The sequence below is a fragment of the Spea bombifrons genome, chromosome 2 (genome assembly GCF_027358695.1).
Source record: "Spea bombifrons isolate aSpeBom1 chromosome 2, aSpeBom1.2.pri, whole genome shotgun sequence".
In the NCBI taxonomy this organism is placed as follows: Eukaryota; Metazoa; Chordata; class Amphibia; order Anura; family Pelobatidae; genus Spea; species Spea bombifrons.
In genome coordinates, this window is record NC_071088.1 from 1,996,740 (window position 1) to 2,010,123 (window position 13,384).

The 13,384-nt window shown below is 47.3% G+C and overlaps 1 protein-coding gene across 1 annotated transcript in view; it reads right to left on the reverse strand.

Annotated features, from left to right (window-relative positions):
• The window catches only part of SPAG17 (sperm associated antigen 17), a 63,716-nt gene extending 54,060 nt beyond the window's left edge, over positions 1–9,656 (reverse strand). The window contains exon 1 of the mRNA XM_053457328.1: positions 9,531–9,656. Coding sequence (XP_053313303.1) covers positions 9,531–9,629 — 99 coding nt within the window. The 5' untranslated portion in view covers positions 9,630–9,656. The remainder of the gene's footprint in view (positions 1–9,530) is intronic.
• Positions 9,657–13,384: the final 3,728 nt, after the last annotated feature.

Here is a 13,384-nt window from a genome sequence, read left to right on the forward strand (position 1 = left end):
CACAGACGCTTCAGGGGGCGATAACCAGGGTTTTTGGGTTTTTTTAGGCAAATAGAAACCCAGAACCCGCCGGCAGATCAGCCTTAATCAGTCGTTGGTCTCGTCTTAGATTCAGGAGCCGTATGTCTATCCCATGCATGTTTAATCCCCTCACTGTATTACCCTCTACCACTTCTGCTGGGAGGCTGTTCCACTTATCTACTGTCCTCTCAAATGCAGCATTGGAAGCATCATTCCGGGTCCCTCTAAAATAAGGCTGTAGCCTCTGATTAACCCTCCAGATGAAAGAATAAACGCACGGATCTGTCTGCCTAAAGAGGGTATTTAATGCTTTGTGTAAGTGGAACAGCGGCTTTAATAGAGCGCCTCGCTATGCTGCTGGTGCTGCGAGGGTTAACGTGCCGTGTTCCTGCGCGGCTGGGTGTTTATGAGTTGCAGATAAACCTCGTCGCCCCGTCTGCCAAACGCCGCCCCGGCTCGTGATATTAGTTACTCGCAGCGGGAGAAATAAAACGGTAAACGCAGACCATTCGGGGCAAATCTAGCGACCGGCGCCCTTTCCCCAAACCGGTTCCTGTGTAACACGCCGCTTAACCCATTCATCCCCAGTACACAGCGCTACATCCTTACAATGCGTACAAAAAATAACTTTCCAAATAAAATCCAGCGGAGGGGATGTAAGGCGAGTCGGCCCCTGGGCCCCCGACCTGTGACGGCCTCCGACCTGTGACAGGCGCAGCAGGTGGTTACGTTTAATGGGAACAAACTGCTCACTTTTGGGATCGAAAAAGGCAGTTTTGATACCAAAGATGTATAACGCAAAATACGGAGAGTGCAGCTGCCCCCGGGTAAATCCTGAGTGGGTTTGGGAGTGTGGAGGGTGGGTTTGGGAGTGCGGAGCGTGGGTTTGGGTGTGCGGAGCGTGGGTTTGGGTGTGTGGAGGGTGGGTTTGGGAGTGCGGAGCGTGGGTTTGGGAGTGCGGAGCGTGGGTTTGCGAGTGCGGAGCGTGGGTTTGGGAGTGCGGAGGGTGGGTCTGAGTGTGCGGAGGGTGGGTCTGGGTGTGCGGAGGGTGGGTCTGAGTGTGCGGAGAGTGGGTTTGGGTGTGCGGAGGGTGGGTCTGGGTGTGCGGAGGGTGGGTCTGGGAGTGCGGAGGGTGGGTCTGGGTGTGCGGAGGGTGGGTCTGGGTGTGCGGAGAGTGGGTTTGGGAGTGCGGAGGGTGGGTCTGGGTGTGCGGAGAGTGGGTTTGAGTGTGCGGAGGGTGGGTCTGGGTGTGCGGAGGGTGGGTCTGGGTGTGCGGAGGGTGAGTAACACCTGATTATCACACCTGTACTCCAGCTCACAGGACACGCCCCACTCCCCACCCACTTCCCCTCCAAAAATGGTGTGTGACCGCCCACCGGCATCAACAGGACCTCCTACTCGCAAGGGGGGTCCGGGTAGCCGGAGCCAGAGAGTTCCAGGTATGGTTATTATGCAATAAAGCCCTTGAGACCCCCACAAAGCTGGCAGCTCATAGAACCCCCCCAAGGGTCACATTAATGCCCTGGCTATGAGGTGGGGGCCGGGTGGGATTTTTCATGTAATTTGTGTATTTTTACACTAGTAATCTAATCGTTTTCCTGAGTCCTGCACCTGTTATCAAACGCAGAAAAAGACGGCCCGGCGCCTTCTGGGGAGGAATAACGGGATGAGCGCAGACATTTCAGAATATTAATATGAGGCGATAACCTTTCGCAGACCTTCTTCTTGTTTGCTGGGTGGTGAGGAGGCAGGGAGGCAGTTTCTGGCTGTACGGTGGAGACAGTATGTGGCAGCGGGCGGAGACGCGTGGGGGGCGGAGACGCGCGGGGGCGGAGACACTGGAAGAAGGCGTGGAGAGGAGGCGCGGGGCGGGGGAGTGGAGGAGCAGGGTGTATGGTCAGTGATCCATTGGGGTGTAAGATAAGTGATCCACTGGCGTGTGGTCAGTGATCCATTGGGGTGTAAATTCGCCCAATCCCATTATTCCCGGTCTGTATTTATACCAGAAAATAACGAAGGCCTGAAAATTCCGCCAAACAATCCGCGGACAAAAAACCTAAAACGCTGCGCGATCCGGGCCGGATTCCAGCGCACGGAGTCTCAGCTCAAAAAAAGGCACAAAGTTACGTTTGGGCTCAAGATGAAAAAAGAGAAGAAATGCTTTTCTGTTGTGTTGCCATAGAAACGTGGCAAACACGTCATATTTTAGCGTAATTATTTGAGAAGGGAAAGAAATGGAGAAAGTGTAAAATATTCTGCGTCCGACAAAGAAAATAGAGTGAAATAATCGCAGTGATGTCATCGCGGGAAATAGATTTCCAAATATCCATAAATAAAGGATTCTGAACCAAAACTGGACAAAATCGCAACAAATTAATTACGCCACAACATAGAGCCAACGTAACGCCAGAGGTATGATCCCTAAACGGCGCATGCGCGCTACCAAACAGGTTTAACCCTCTGGGTGCTGTCACGCCATGCGATGACCAACCTTCCCCCCAGACAGAAAATGATAAGTAACGAGCAGCCATATTTATCATATTTAATGGAAAAAAATATACTAATAAACAACAAAAAAGGATATTTCTCTCCTTTGGCCACAAAAGAGTTAAAGGTCCCATTTACCATATGCGAGTATATTAATGTATATTAACAACAATCGCGTTACAATATTAATTATTATTATTACTATTATTACTATTATTATTATTATTACTACTATTATTATTACTATTATTATTATTACTATTATTATTACTATTACTACTAATATTATTATTATTATTAGAACTATTATTATTATTACTAATATTATTACTATTATTATTATTATAACTATTATTATTATTATAACTATTATTATTACTATTATTATTACTAATATTATTACTACTACTAATATTACTATTATTATAACTATTATTACTATTATTATTATAAATATTATTATTATTATTATTACTATTATTATTATTACTAATATTATTACTATTATTATTATAAATATTATTATTATTATTACTATTATTATTATTACTATTATTATTAACAAGGTTACTGTCTTAAAAAAATGTAGTTACTGGAAAATTAAGGATCTGCATCATTTTAAATAAAACAGGGAGAATGGATATTGATGCCGCTTATTATCGCAGGGGCTAAAATTAGATTTAAATTTTTTAAAAAAATAGAAATTTAATTTGTCAAATTCCAGAATGTTTGTAAAAATGTTATTTTTTTACATCCTATGTGAAAAATCTCATAAATTAGGGAAAATTGGCAGCACTTGATTTATTTTTTAACACTTTTTAAGTCCCAGAGGCAGGAGAGGGTTAACAATGTTGTTTTCTGGGGTTAAAGCTGCTGTATTTGTATACAGAGGGGAAGTTTTGAAACATTTTCTAATAGCAATATTTATAAAATCTTTTATGTTACATTTATTTATATAGCGCCCGCAGATTCCATAGCGCTGTACACATTTTGAGTGTAATATTAGCAGCTTTTATGTATTATTTTTTGTGTATATATATATATTTTAGGTTTCTATATTATCTCGTTTTGGCGCTAAAATATAAAAGCAAGTTATTTAAATGGCGTTCCTGACGGTCCCAAAATGAATAAAAAACAACAATTTACACACAGCCCCATCCTACATACATTTCGGTTTTTTGTATCCCGTTTTTTATTTTTTTTACCCGTTTTCCTCTGTGTTTTTAGCTCAGCTTCCAGGTCTATCAGATCTCCGCACCGCAAATACGTACGCAGAGCGCCAGCACAATATATATATATGTGTGTGTGTATAAATATTTATATATATGTGTGTGTGTGTATGTGTGTATATATGTGTGTATATATATATATATATATATGTGTGTGTATATATGTGCGTGTATGTATAAATCTGTATACCGTATATATATGTGTGTGCGTGTATAAATATTTATATATATATGTGTGTGTATAAATATGTATATACCGGTATATATGTGTGTGTATGTATGTATGTATATATATATATATATATATGTGTGTGTGTGTGTATAAATATGTATATACCGGTATATATGTGTGTGTATGTATGTATGTATATATATATATATATGTGTGTGTGCGTGTATAAATATGTATATACCGGTATATATGTGTGTGTATGTATGTATGTATATATATATATATATGTGTGTGTGCGTGTATAAATATGTATATATCGGTATGTGTGTGTATATATACCGCATATATGTATGAATATGTATATATATGTACCGCTGATGCATGTCCTAGGTGTTTGGGACTGAGAGGGTTAATCTCCGCAGATGCCCCGCAATAACCCGCAGTGTATGTGGCACTGAACGGGTCGGTGCTGCTGTTTTGTGGCGTCCCGGACGGCCTCGCTGGACGGATGAAATGATTTTACGGCTGAGCGTGGAAGCGCCTTTTGGATTACGGGGTGTCATCGCGGGATGATTCTGTGTATTCAGCCCGTATTACAAGGAGGCAGCTAAAGGGTTAACCCCCTTTCAGAGCTCTAGCGGAGGGCAGGTCTGCGTACACTGATCCAGCGATTGCTCTGGCGGTGAAAGGGTTAATCATATCAGTACATGTCTTTCACCGATATATATATTTATTTCTTCACCCCGCTATTATCGGAATTACTCTGGAATATGTTTGTTTTGTTAAATATATATATATCTAATTTAAAAAATAATAATTTTAGTAAAATACCAATTCTAAAATATTTACATAAATTTCTATATTTAACCCCAAAAAATATGTATCGTAAATGAATAAGAACCGGTAGCGGCAGGAAAGGTCCGTGACTGGTGAGTCCTCGTATTCGCGCATCCCGGCGTTTCTGAACCAAGTGACTTAACCCAATTATCAGGGGGAAACGTCCCACCGCGGGGTCTTCCGACGGGGAGGAAAAAGGCAAAGTCTCCAGCAGGAAACGTCAGGAATTCCAGTTTGATCTCGAGTTCCTCGCAGGTTTATTTATAAAGCCTCGGAGTGTCCTTATCATCGGGGGATTGTGAGACGGCTCGCCTGTCAACTACGACTCGGGACGGAGGAAACGCGACCCTCTGAGCTATTCCGATCAAAAGACAAACGGACAAAAATTCCCTCTAAACATCATTTTCATGAAAATAGATTTTTTTATTTAATTTTCAGATGTAAAAAAAAAAAATCTGAATTTCCCATTATTTTTCATTAGGGGAATATAAATAAATATTTGAATTATTTTTAACTTTAAACGGAATATTAATTTTATTTTATTTTTTAAGTTTAAAAAATGCCACGTCCGACATCCGTCAGCGGGCGCGCGCATGGATCTCTTACCCGCGACCTTAGAGGCTCCTGAAAGTGGGGTAACTAACTCTGGGGGCTGCTCCTTGGCAACAAGAAACAAAAAGAGTCAAAAAGACTGATGAATAATCCCGAAAAACAGAAATAATTGACTAGTAATTTACCGGTATTTTAAAAAAAAAATACAAAAAAACACCGCTAATAATTCATCTTTTTCAATTCTGCAAAGCAATTCGTTTAGATTTTGCTTTATATTTGCTGTATTTAATGTTAAAAGTTATGAAAAATTAAAATAGAATGCAAAAAAAAAACTTTCCTTTCACCTGAAACGGGGTCACCAACATCTGCTGGGTCTGAATAAAAATTTTCTGTGGAAATTATTTTGGGGTAACCGCTTTTCCCAAACCGTGTTCCCATCTGTGATACAGACAGCGCTTTAATATTTATAGGGATTTTATTATATTTTTTTTATATATTTCTGTCTAGATTTCACTTTTTTTTTTGGCGGGGCGAGGGTTAAATGCGTTTATTTTATGAGATCTCCATTTACCGGCTTCAAAATTTTCTGTAAAAAAAAAAATAAAAAATAAAAAAAATTGTAGCCATTTTGGTTAATCTACAGTAATGCTTTAAAGTCATGAAAAATGGATGTAAAATGTTTAAGGGGTCGGCATCAAAGTGCAGGCAGGAACTCCCAAATCTCCAAAGGTAAATCATTTAACGGAGAAAAAAACTGAACTGACAGGGAGAAAAAAAATCTTAAAAAAAATGAAGCTTCTAAATAAGTTACAGATACCGAGATGGAAATTTACTGGATTTAATCCAATTTAGAACAAAAAAATAATAATAATGTAAACTCTCCCGTCCCGTGTGTTTATTGTAAGGAATAAAAGGAGTCGATATATATCATTTCTCACATTTTTGTAAAAAAAATAATAATCAAACAGGTAGACGGCCAGATTTACTGCTTGATTTTCAAATAAAAAAAATTAAAAAAAAATCCTAGTATAAAAAATAATTTTTGTAAACATTCTGTATCGCTGCCGGTATTAAAATCCATTTTTGTTAAATTTTTACTTACCGTGTAATTAAGAATTATTTTCAATAATAATTTCATGGACTTGATAAATAATTAAATATTAAATTCAATAATAATCATTTTTTTTTTTTAGCTGGGCTCCCATTGGCTGGCGCGGTTGCCGGGGGGAAGCAGAGCGGGGGGGAAGCGGCCCCCGATATACAGGATTAGCACCTTTTTCTGAATTGGTTTATTTATTTTGGAGGCGGCGAGCTGACCGGTGAAAAATATCTTTTCTGTATAAATAACATTTGGCCCGATTTCCCGCCGTTTCGTAAATCCTGGTGAAATTTGGAAATCTTTCCGGGAAACGCATTTACATCCCCGACGCGATGCCGGAATATTCCGCCAATCACCAGAAACTGGCATTTATAAAACTGATGGGGGGGGCGATTTTACAATTTTAACGGATTCTACAAACACTTTCTGCGTCTGAAACATAAAATGAGTTTATTTCATCACAAAAATAGAAAATAAAATAAGCCGGCGATCCCGAACTCTGCTTACAAACCAAATCTGTCTTTTCTTTTTCATAAACTTTGTTTTGATTCTTTTCAGCATTTTTTCTTTCCTCATCGTGCCCCCTCTCCTCCCAATACCCCTCTCTCCTCCCCTGATGCCCCTCTCTCCTCCCCTGATACCCCTCTCCTCCCAATACCCCTCTCTCCTCCCCTGAAACCCCTCTCTCCTCCCCTGATACCCCTCTCCTCCCAATACCCCTCTCTCCTCCCCTGATACCCCTCTCTCCTCCCCTGATGCCCCTCTCTCCTCCCCTGATACCCCTCTCTCCTCCCCTGATACCCCTCTCCTCCCAATACCCCTCTCTCCTCCCCTGATACCCCTCTCTCCTCCCCTGATACCCCTCTCCTCCCAATACCCCTCTCTCCTCCCCTGACCCCCCCTCTCCTCCCAATACCCCTCTCTCCTCCCCTGACCCCCCCTCTCCTCCCAATACCCCTCTCTCCTCCCCTGATACCCCACTGTTTCCTCCCCGATCCCCCTCTCTCCTCCCCTGATGCCTCCTTTCTCCCCCACTGATGCCCCTCTCTCCCCCCTGATGCCCCTCTCTCCTCCCCTGATGCCCCTCTCTCCCCCCGATGCCCCTCTCTCCTCCCCTGATGCCCCTCTCTCCCCCCGATGCCCCTCTCTCCCCCCCTGATGCCCCTCTCTCCCCCCCTGATGCCCCTCTCTCCTCCCCGTGATGCCCCTCTTTTCTAGGAGGTCAGAATGTTTGCTGGGTATGAGGGGATCGCAGGGTTCTACGGCCCTAAAAGCCCCGATAATGTATATAGAAACAGCAGGAAACGGCTTTATAAATTAAACGAGGTAAATAAAACTCATTCTTCCTCTGAAAGCCCCACCCATTTACACAAATAGCCCCGCCCCAGTCACCCCTCTAACCACACCCCCTAAACGCCCTCATTTGCCGTTAGGTCGTCTTGGCATATTCCCTGGGGGGTGATTTTACTGCACCATTTCTGTAAATGTCCCAGTTATTCCGCCCCGTCGTGTTTTGTACCCGGGCTGCGTGTTTCTAGCTGCTCGGTGCGATTGATGAAAACATCGCTGCACAAAAATAAGGGAAAAAAAAACAAAACAACGACTGCAACAATGAATCAAATTAACACAAAACGCTCAGGAATGTTTTCTGAAATCTGTAAAATAAAAAAATATAAAAAAATCCCCCAAAAGGGGAAATCCCCGGCACATTAACCCCGTGAAGCAGTAAGGGAATCTATTAATATACCATATAATATATACTCCGCGCCGTGCGCTTCCCCTCCCCCTCCTCCTTACTGCCCCCAAAATCTATATATTCATTATCCAAAACCCCGCCGTCCAATCACAGCCAATCATCTGCGATAATACATTCCCGCCCTGTACCCCGCGGTGCCCCCTGTGCAATCTCAACCAATAGGAGCCCTGGATTCAACCAATGGAACATGGCCCGCCAATCAATGCTCAGCGACCCAGCGGCAGCACATGGGTCTCCTCCTCATTGAAAAACATATTAATATACAAATTCTCAGGACAAAAAGCCATTTTCAGTAATTACAGAACTTTAACCAAACACCTGTAATACAGCCCCAAAAAAGAACCCAGGGGCGGCGGGGGTTAAAGGGCCGGGGAATGATTTTTATGGTAAATGCGTCAGAATTAGACGCGGGGGTTAAACTCTGACCGCCGGAAAGCCGCGCAGGACAGCTGGACACAAAGTGACTGTTTTCAGGGATTTTTGTGATTTATAGTTTTCATTTTTTTTCTCAGGGCAGGGGGGGGGCGGTGACATTTTTGGCACAATTTGTTTTATTTTGCTCTTTAACTCTTTGGGGGTCAGGTAATAATGAGCAGAGCGCTGCGTGGCCCCCACACATCGTCTCCCTGGACTCGCCGCGTCCCCCGTGGCCCCTCTCTGTTTCCACGCGGCTTCATTACACCCAATCTGTGAACAGGTGCCCTGGGGAGCAAAGGGCAGATACCACGGGGGCAATTAATGGGGGAGGGGCAGCCTCAAAATGCGCTGTATTGGGGAAAATTGCTGCAAAAATGGAAGTTTAATCAAATCACAGAAATCCGCAAATCCCCCCGAAATGTACGTTACAGATTTTTCCATAAACCCAGAACCCGCAGGCAGATCGGCCCCATCCGGCCCCCGTCTAGTCCCCCGTTTCTCCTGCTGTAACGACTCAAACCTTAATCAGTCGTTGGTCTCGTCTTAGATTCAGGAGCCGTATGTCTATCCCATGCATGTTTAATCCCCTCACTGTATTACCCTCTACCACCTCTGCCGGGAGGCTGTTCCACTTAAAAGAAAAATGTTAAAAAAATAATAAACCGTGCAGACCAGAAATATTAGAGAGCATCATATGGGGGGTCGTAGCGGCACCTATAGAGGGGATCAGGACAATTTATACCCCTGCTGGTTAAATCATTACTGCCCTGACACCCCCTCTCCATGGTTACCCCACGTTCGCCCTGGTTAACCCTTTGCTTCCCATTCCCTCAGTATCCCTGGTTACCCCATCATGCTTCTGTACCACTTTCATGCAAACTTAACTCGTTCCTGCCCTGATCCGGGTTAACCCTTCGCAACCTTCCTCTCTCATTGTTTAACCCTTTGTTGCCGTCCTACCTCCTCCAGCGGGGTGCTGATCAGTCCGCTCTCCCAGTTCCGGCCGTGCGGGGCGACCCCAGCATTAGACTGCGAGCTCTTGGGGCGCTTCGGGCCCATGATGTGAACTCTAAGGCCCTGGACCGGGGTGTATCTGTGGCCCTGGACCGGGGTGTATCTGTGGGCCTGGACCGGGGTGTATCTGTGGCCCTGGACCGGGGTGTATCTGTGGCCCTGGACTGGGGAGTATCTGTGGCCCTGGACTGGGGTGTATCTGTGGCCCTGGACCGGGGTGTATCTGTGGCCCTGGACCGGGGTGTATCTGTGGGCCTGGACCGGGGTGTATCTGTGGCCCTGGACCGGGGTGTATCTGTGGCCCTGGACTGGGGAGTATCTGTGGCCCTGGACTGGGGTGTATCTGTGGCCCTGGACCGGGGTGTATCTGTGGCCCTGGACTGGGGAGTATCTGTGGCCCTGGACTGGGGTGTATCTGTGGCCCTGGACCGGGGAGTATCTGTGGCCCTGGACTGGGGAGTATCTGTGGCCCTGGGCCGGGGTGTATCTGTGGCCCTGGACTGGGGAGTATCTGTGGCCCTGGACTGGGGTGTATCTGTGGCCCTGGACCGGGGTGTATCTGTGGCCCTGGACTGGGGAGTATCTGTGGCCCTGGACTGGGGTGTATCTGTGGCCCTGGACCGGGGTGTATCTGTGGCCCTGGACTGGGGAGTATCTGTGGCCCTGGACTGGGGTGTATCTGTGGCCCTGGACCGGGGAGTATCTGTGGCCCTGGACTGGGGAGTATCTGTGGCCCTGGGCCGGGGTGTATCTGTGGCCCTGGACTGGGGAGTATCTGTGGCCCTGGACTGGGGTGTATCTGTGGCCCTGGACCGGGGTGTATCTGTGGCCCTGGACCGGGAAGTATCTGTGGCCCTGGACCGGGGTGTATCTGTGGCCCTGGACCGGGGTGTATCTGTGGCCCTGGACCGGGGAGTATCTGTGGCCCTGGACCGGGTTGTATCTGTGGCCCTGGACCGGGGAGTATCTGTATCTGTGGGCCTGGACCGGGGTGTATCTGGCCCCGGTATCTGTATCCTGGCCCCGGTAACTCTCACGTGTTTGTTTTTACTCGGAGACGCTAAATGGTTGCTGAGCAACGGAGAGCCGCCTCGGTTACAAACAGCGGCCCGTCCCATAGCCTGCTGGGTCTTAGAGCCGGTAATATTATCAGTGCCCCCTCTCCATCCCAGGCCCCTGGGCATAGTGCCCTCCATCCCAGGCCCCTGGGCATAGTGCCCTCCATCCCTGAGTCGCAGTGCCCCCCATCCCTGACCCCCGAGTCACAGTGCCCCCCATCCCTGACCCCTGAGTCACAGTGCCCCCAATCCATGGTCCCTGAGTCACGATGCCCCATAGGTGCAGGATCTGCCTTTCTTGGCCCTTGGGAAGTTATGGTTATCATAGCAGGAAACTCTCCCGATATTTCAGAGATTGGGGGGGGGTGACCTGCAGTAGGACAGCGTGAACTGGGATTAAAATGGTGGCGGCTCAGACCGGTTACCCTCATATAACGTCACTGGTCACCAGTATAACCCCAACACAGCCGGCCCGGGGCTTTAGCTGCCTAATTATTATTTATATATTTATGGCCAAGCCAGTGGGTGGGCAAAGGGGCAAATAGCTGGAGGGTGGGGAAGGGGCAAATAGCTGGAGAGTGAGGAAGGGGCAAATGAATATAGGAGGCTTCTGCAGCCCCCCCCCATGCAGTAAAGCGTCCCTTTCACATGCAGAAGAGGTTCCTGTGCCTGTGAGCTGACGATCTAACAGCGTGTGCGCAGGTACACAGAGCGTTATTGTGTTGCACTCGTTATTTCTTGTCGTTTACCCCGTTTTACAGTCCCCCTCCCCGGCCTGGAATCTGTATAAGCTTTTTATGGTATAAAGATGTGCGTCCGTCACCCGGCGGCAGATCAAAGCGTTTAAACCGGGCGATGAAAATAAACTGATCAAAGATTTTCAGGCAGAAAGTAGCGGAATGTGTAAATGATCAGATGCGGGTCCCGGGCGAGGGGCGACCCCGCCGACCGCACGCCTCATGTCTAATTACTTGCAGCGAATGGGGACGGACATCGGGGAGGAAAAAACGAAACCTGATTCTCCCGATGAGTGGAAGGAGAATGAAAGCGAAGAGCGAGGGTCGCCCGTGATGGATGGGATGAGGTGGAGGGCGAAAGACTGACATGGCCACTTTAATCCAGTCCGCAACTGCCCCCTCCTCACAGAGGCACAGGTAAACTGCCCCCGGATCCCCCTCAGTGGGTGAGTTACAGGTAAACTGCCCCCGGATCCCCCCCACTGGGTGAGTTACAGGTAAACTGCCCCCAGATCCCCCCCACTGGGTGAGTTACAGGTAAACTGCCCCCGGATCCCCCGCACTGGGCGAGTTACAGGTAAACTGCCCCCGGATCCCCCCACTGGGTGAGTTACAGGTAAACAGCACCCGGATCCCCCTCACTGGGTGAGTTACAGGTAAACTGCCCCCGGATCCCCCTCAGTGGGTGAGTTACAGGTAAACTGCCCCCGGATCCCCCTCAGTGGGTGAGTTACAGGTAAACTGCCCCCGGATCCCCCCCACTGGGTGAGTTACAGGTAAACTGCCCCCGGATCCCCCTCAGTGGGTGAGTTACAGGTAAACTGCCCCCGGATCCCCCTCAGTGGGTGAGTTACAGGTAAACTGTCCCCAGATCCCCCTCAGTGGGTGAGTTACAGGTAAACTGCCCCCGGTTCCCCCCCCACTGGGTGAGTTACAGGTAAACTGCCCCCGGTTCCCCCCCCACTGGGTGAGTTACAGGTAAACTGCCCCTGGATCGCCCGCACTGGGTGTGTTACAGGTAAACTGCCCCCGGATCCCCCTCACTGGGTAAGTTACAGGTAAACTGCCCCCTCTTACTGAATCAAGTAAGTACAGGTGAGCTGCCCCAGTGCCCACCCTCACTGAGTGACTTAAATGTAAACTGCCCCCAGCCCCTCCCATGCTGATGGAGGTAAAAGGAAACTGCCCCCAGTTCCCCCTCACTGAGTGAGTTACAGGCAAATTGCCCCAGTCTCCCCCCATTGAGTAAACTGCCCCCAGCCCCCCCATTGAGTTATGAGTCCGCGACGTGACGGCGTGTGTGTGCGATGCGCGGCTCCGGTGACCTCACAGACGGACCGCGCTGCGAGGGGGCCGAGGACTGCAGGTGCACGGGGTACAAAAATATTAGCGCAGGCTGCCCCCGCAGAGAGGGCTGGGGTAACAGCGCGCAGGCTGCCAACACAAACGTTACTGCCCCAGGGGAGCAACCATTAACTCATTCCTGCCCTCCGTGCAAACCCAGCACACCACGAGAGAGCAAACCCCAGCTGGCTCTTAAAGGGTTAATTTATTACCAGCGCTGGAAGGGGTGATGGGGGTCGTGACCCAGAACCGAGGTCCGGACCGTTACCTGTCACAGGTGAAGGCATTGATTTATTTGGATCAGGGCTGGACTGACCAGCGGGCAAACCGGGCAAATGCCGGGGCAGATGGCCCTTACGAAAAAAATACTGCAGTTTTTCTGAAGTAATACTGCAGTTTTTTGGACATGAAAAACTGCAATACTGCACATTTACTGCACTTTTACTGCATTTGTACTTCACTGCACTGCAGTTTTACTGCACATTTACTGCACTTTTTTTTATATTGCAAACCTACAGTTGTAATTCAATGTACTGCAGCTTTATTGCATTTGTACTTCTGTACAAAAATAACTGCCGTACAGTGAAGTACAAATGCAGTAAATGTGCAGTATTGCAGTTTTTTCATGTCCAAAAAACTGCAGTATTTTTTTGTAAGGGGG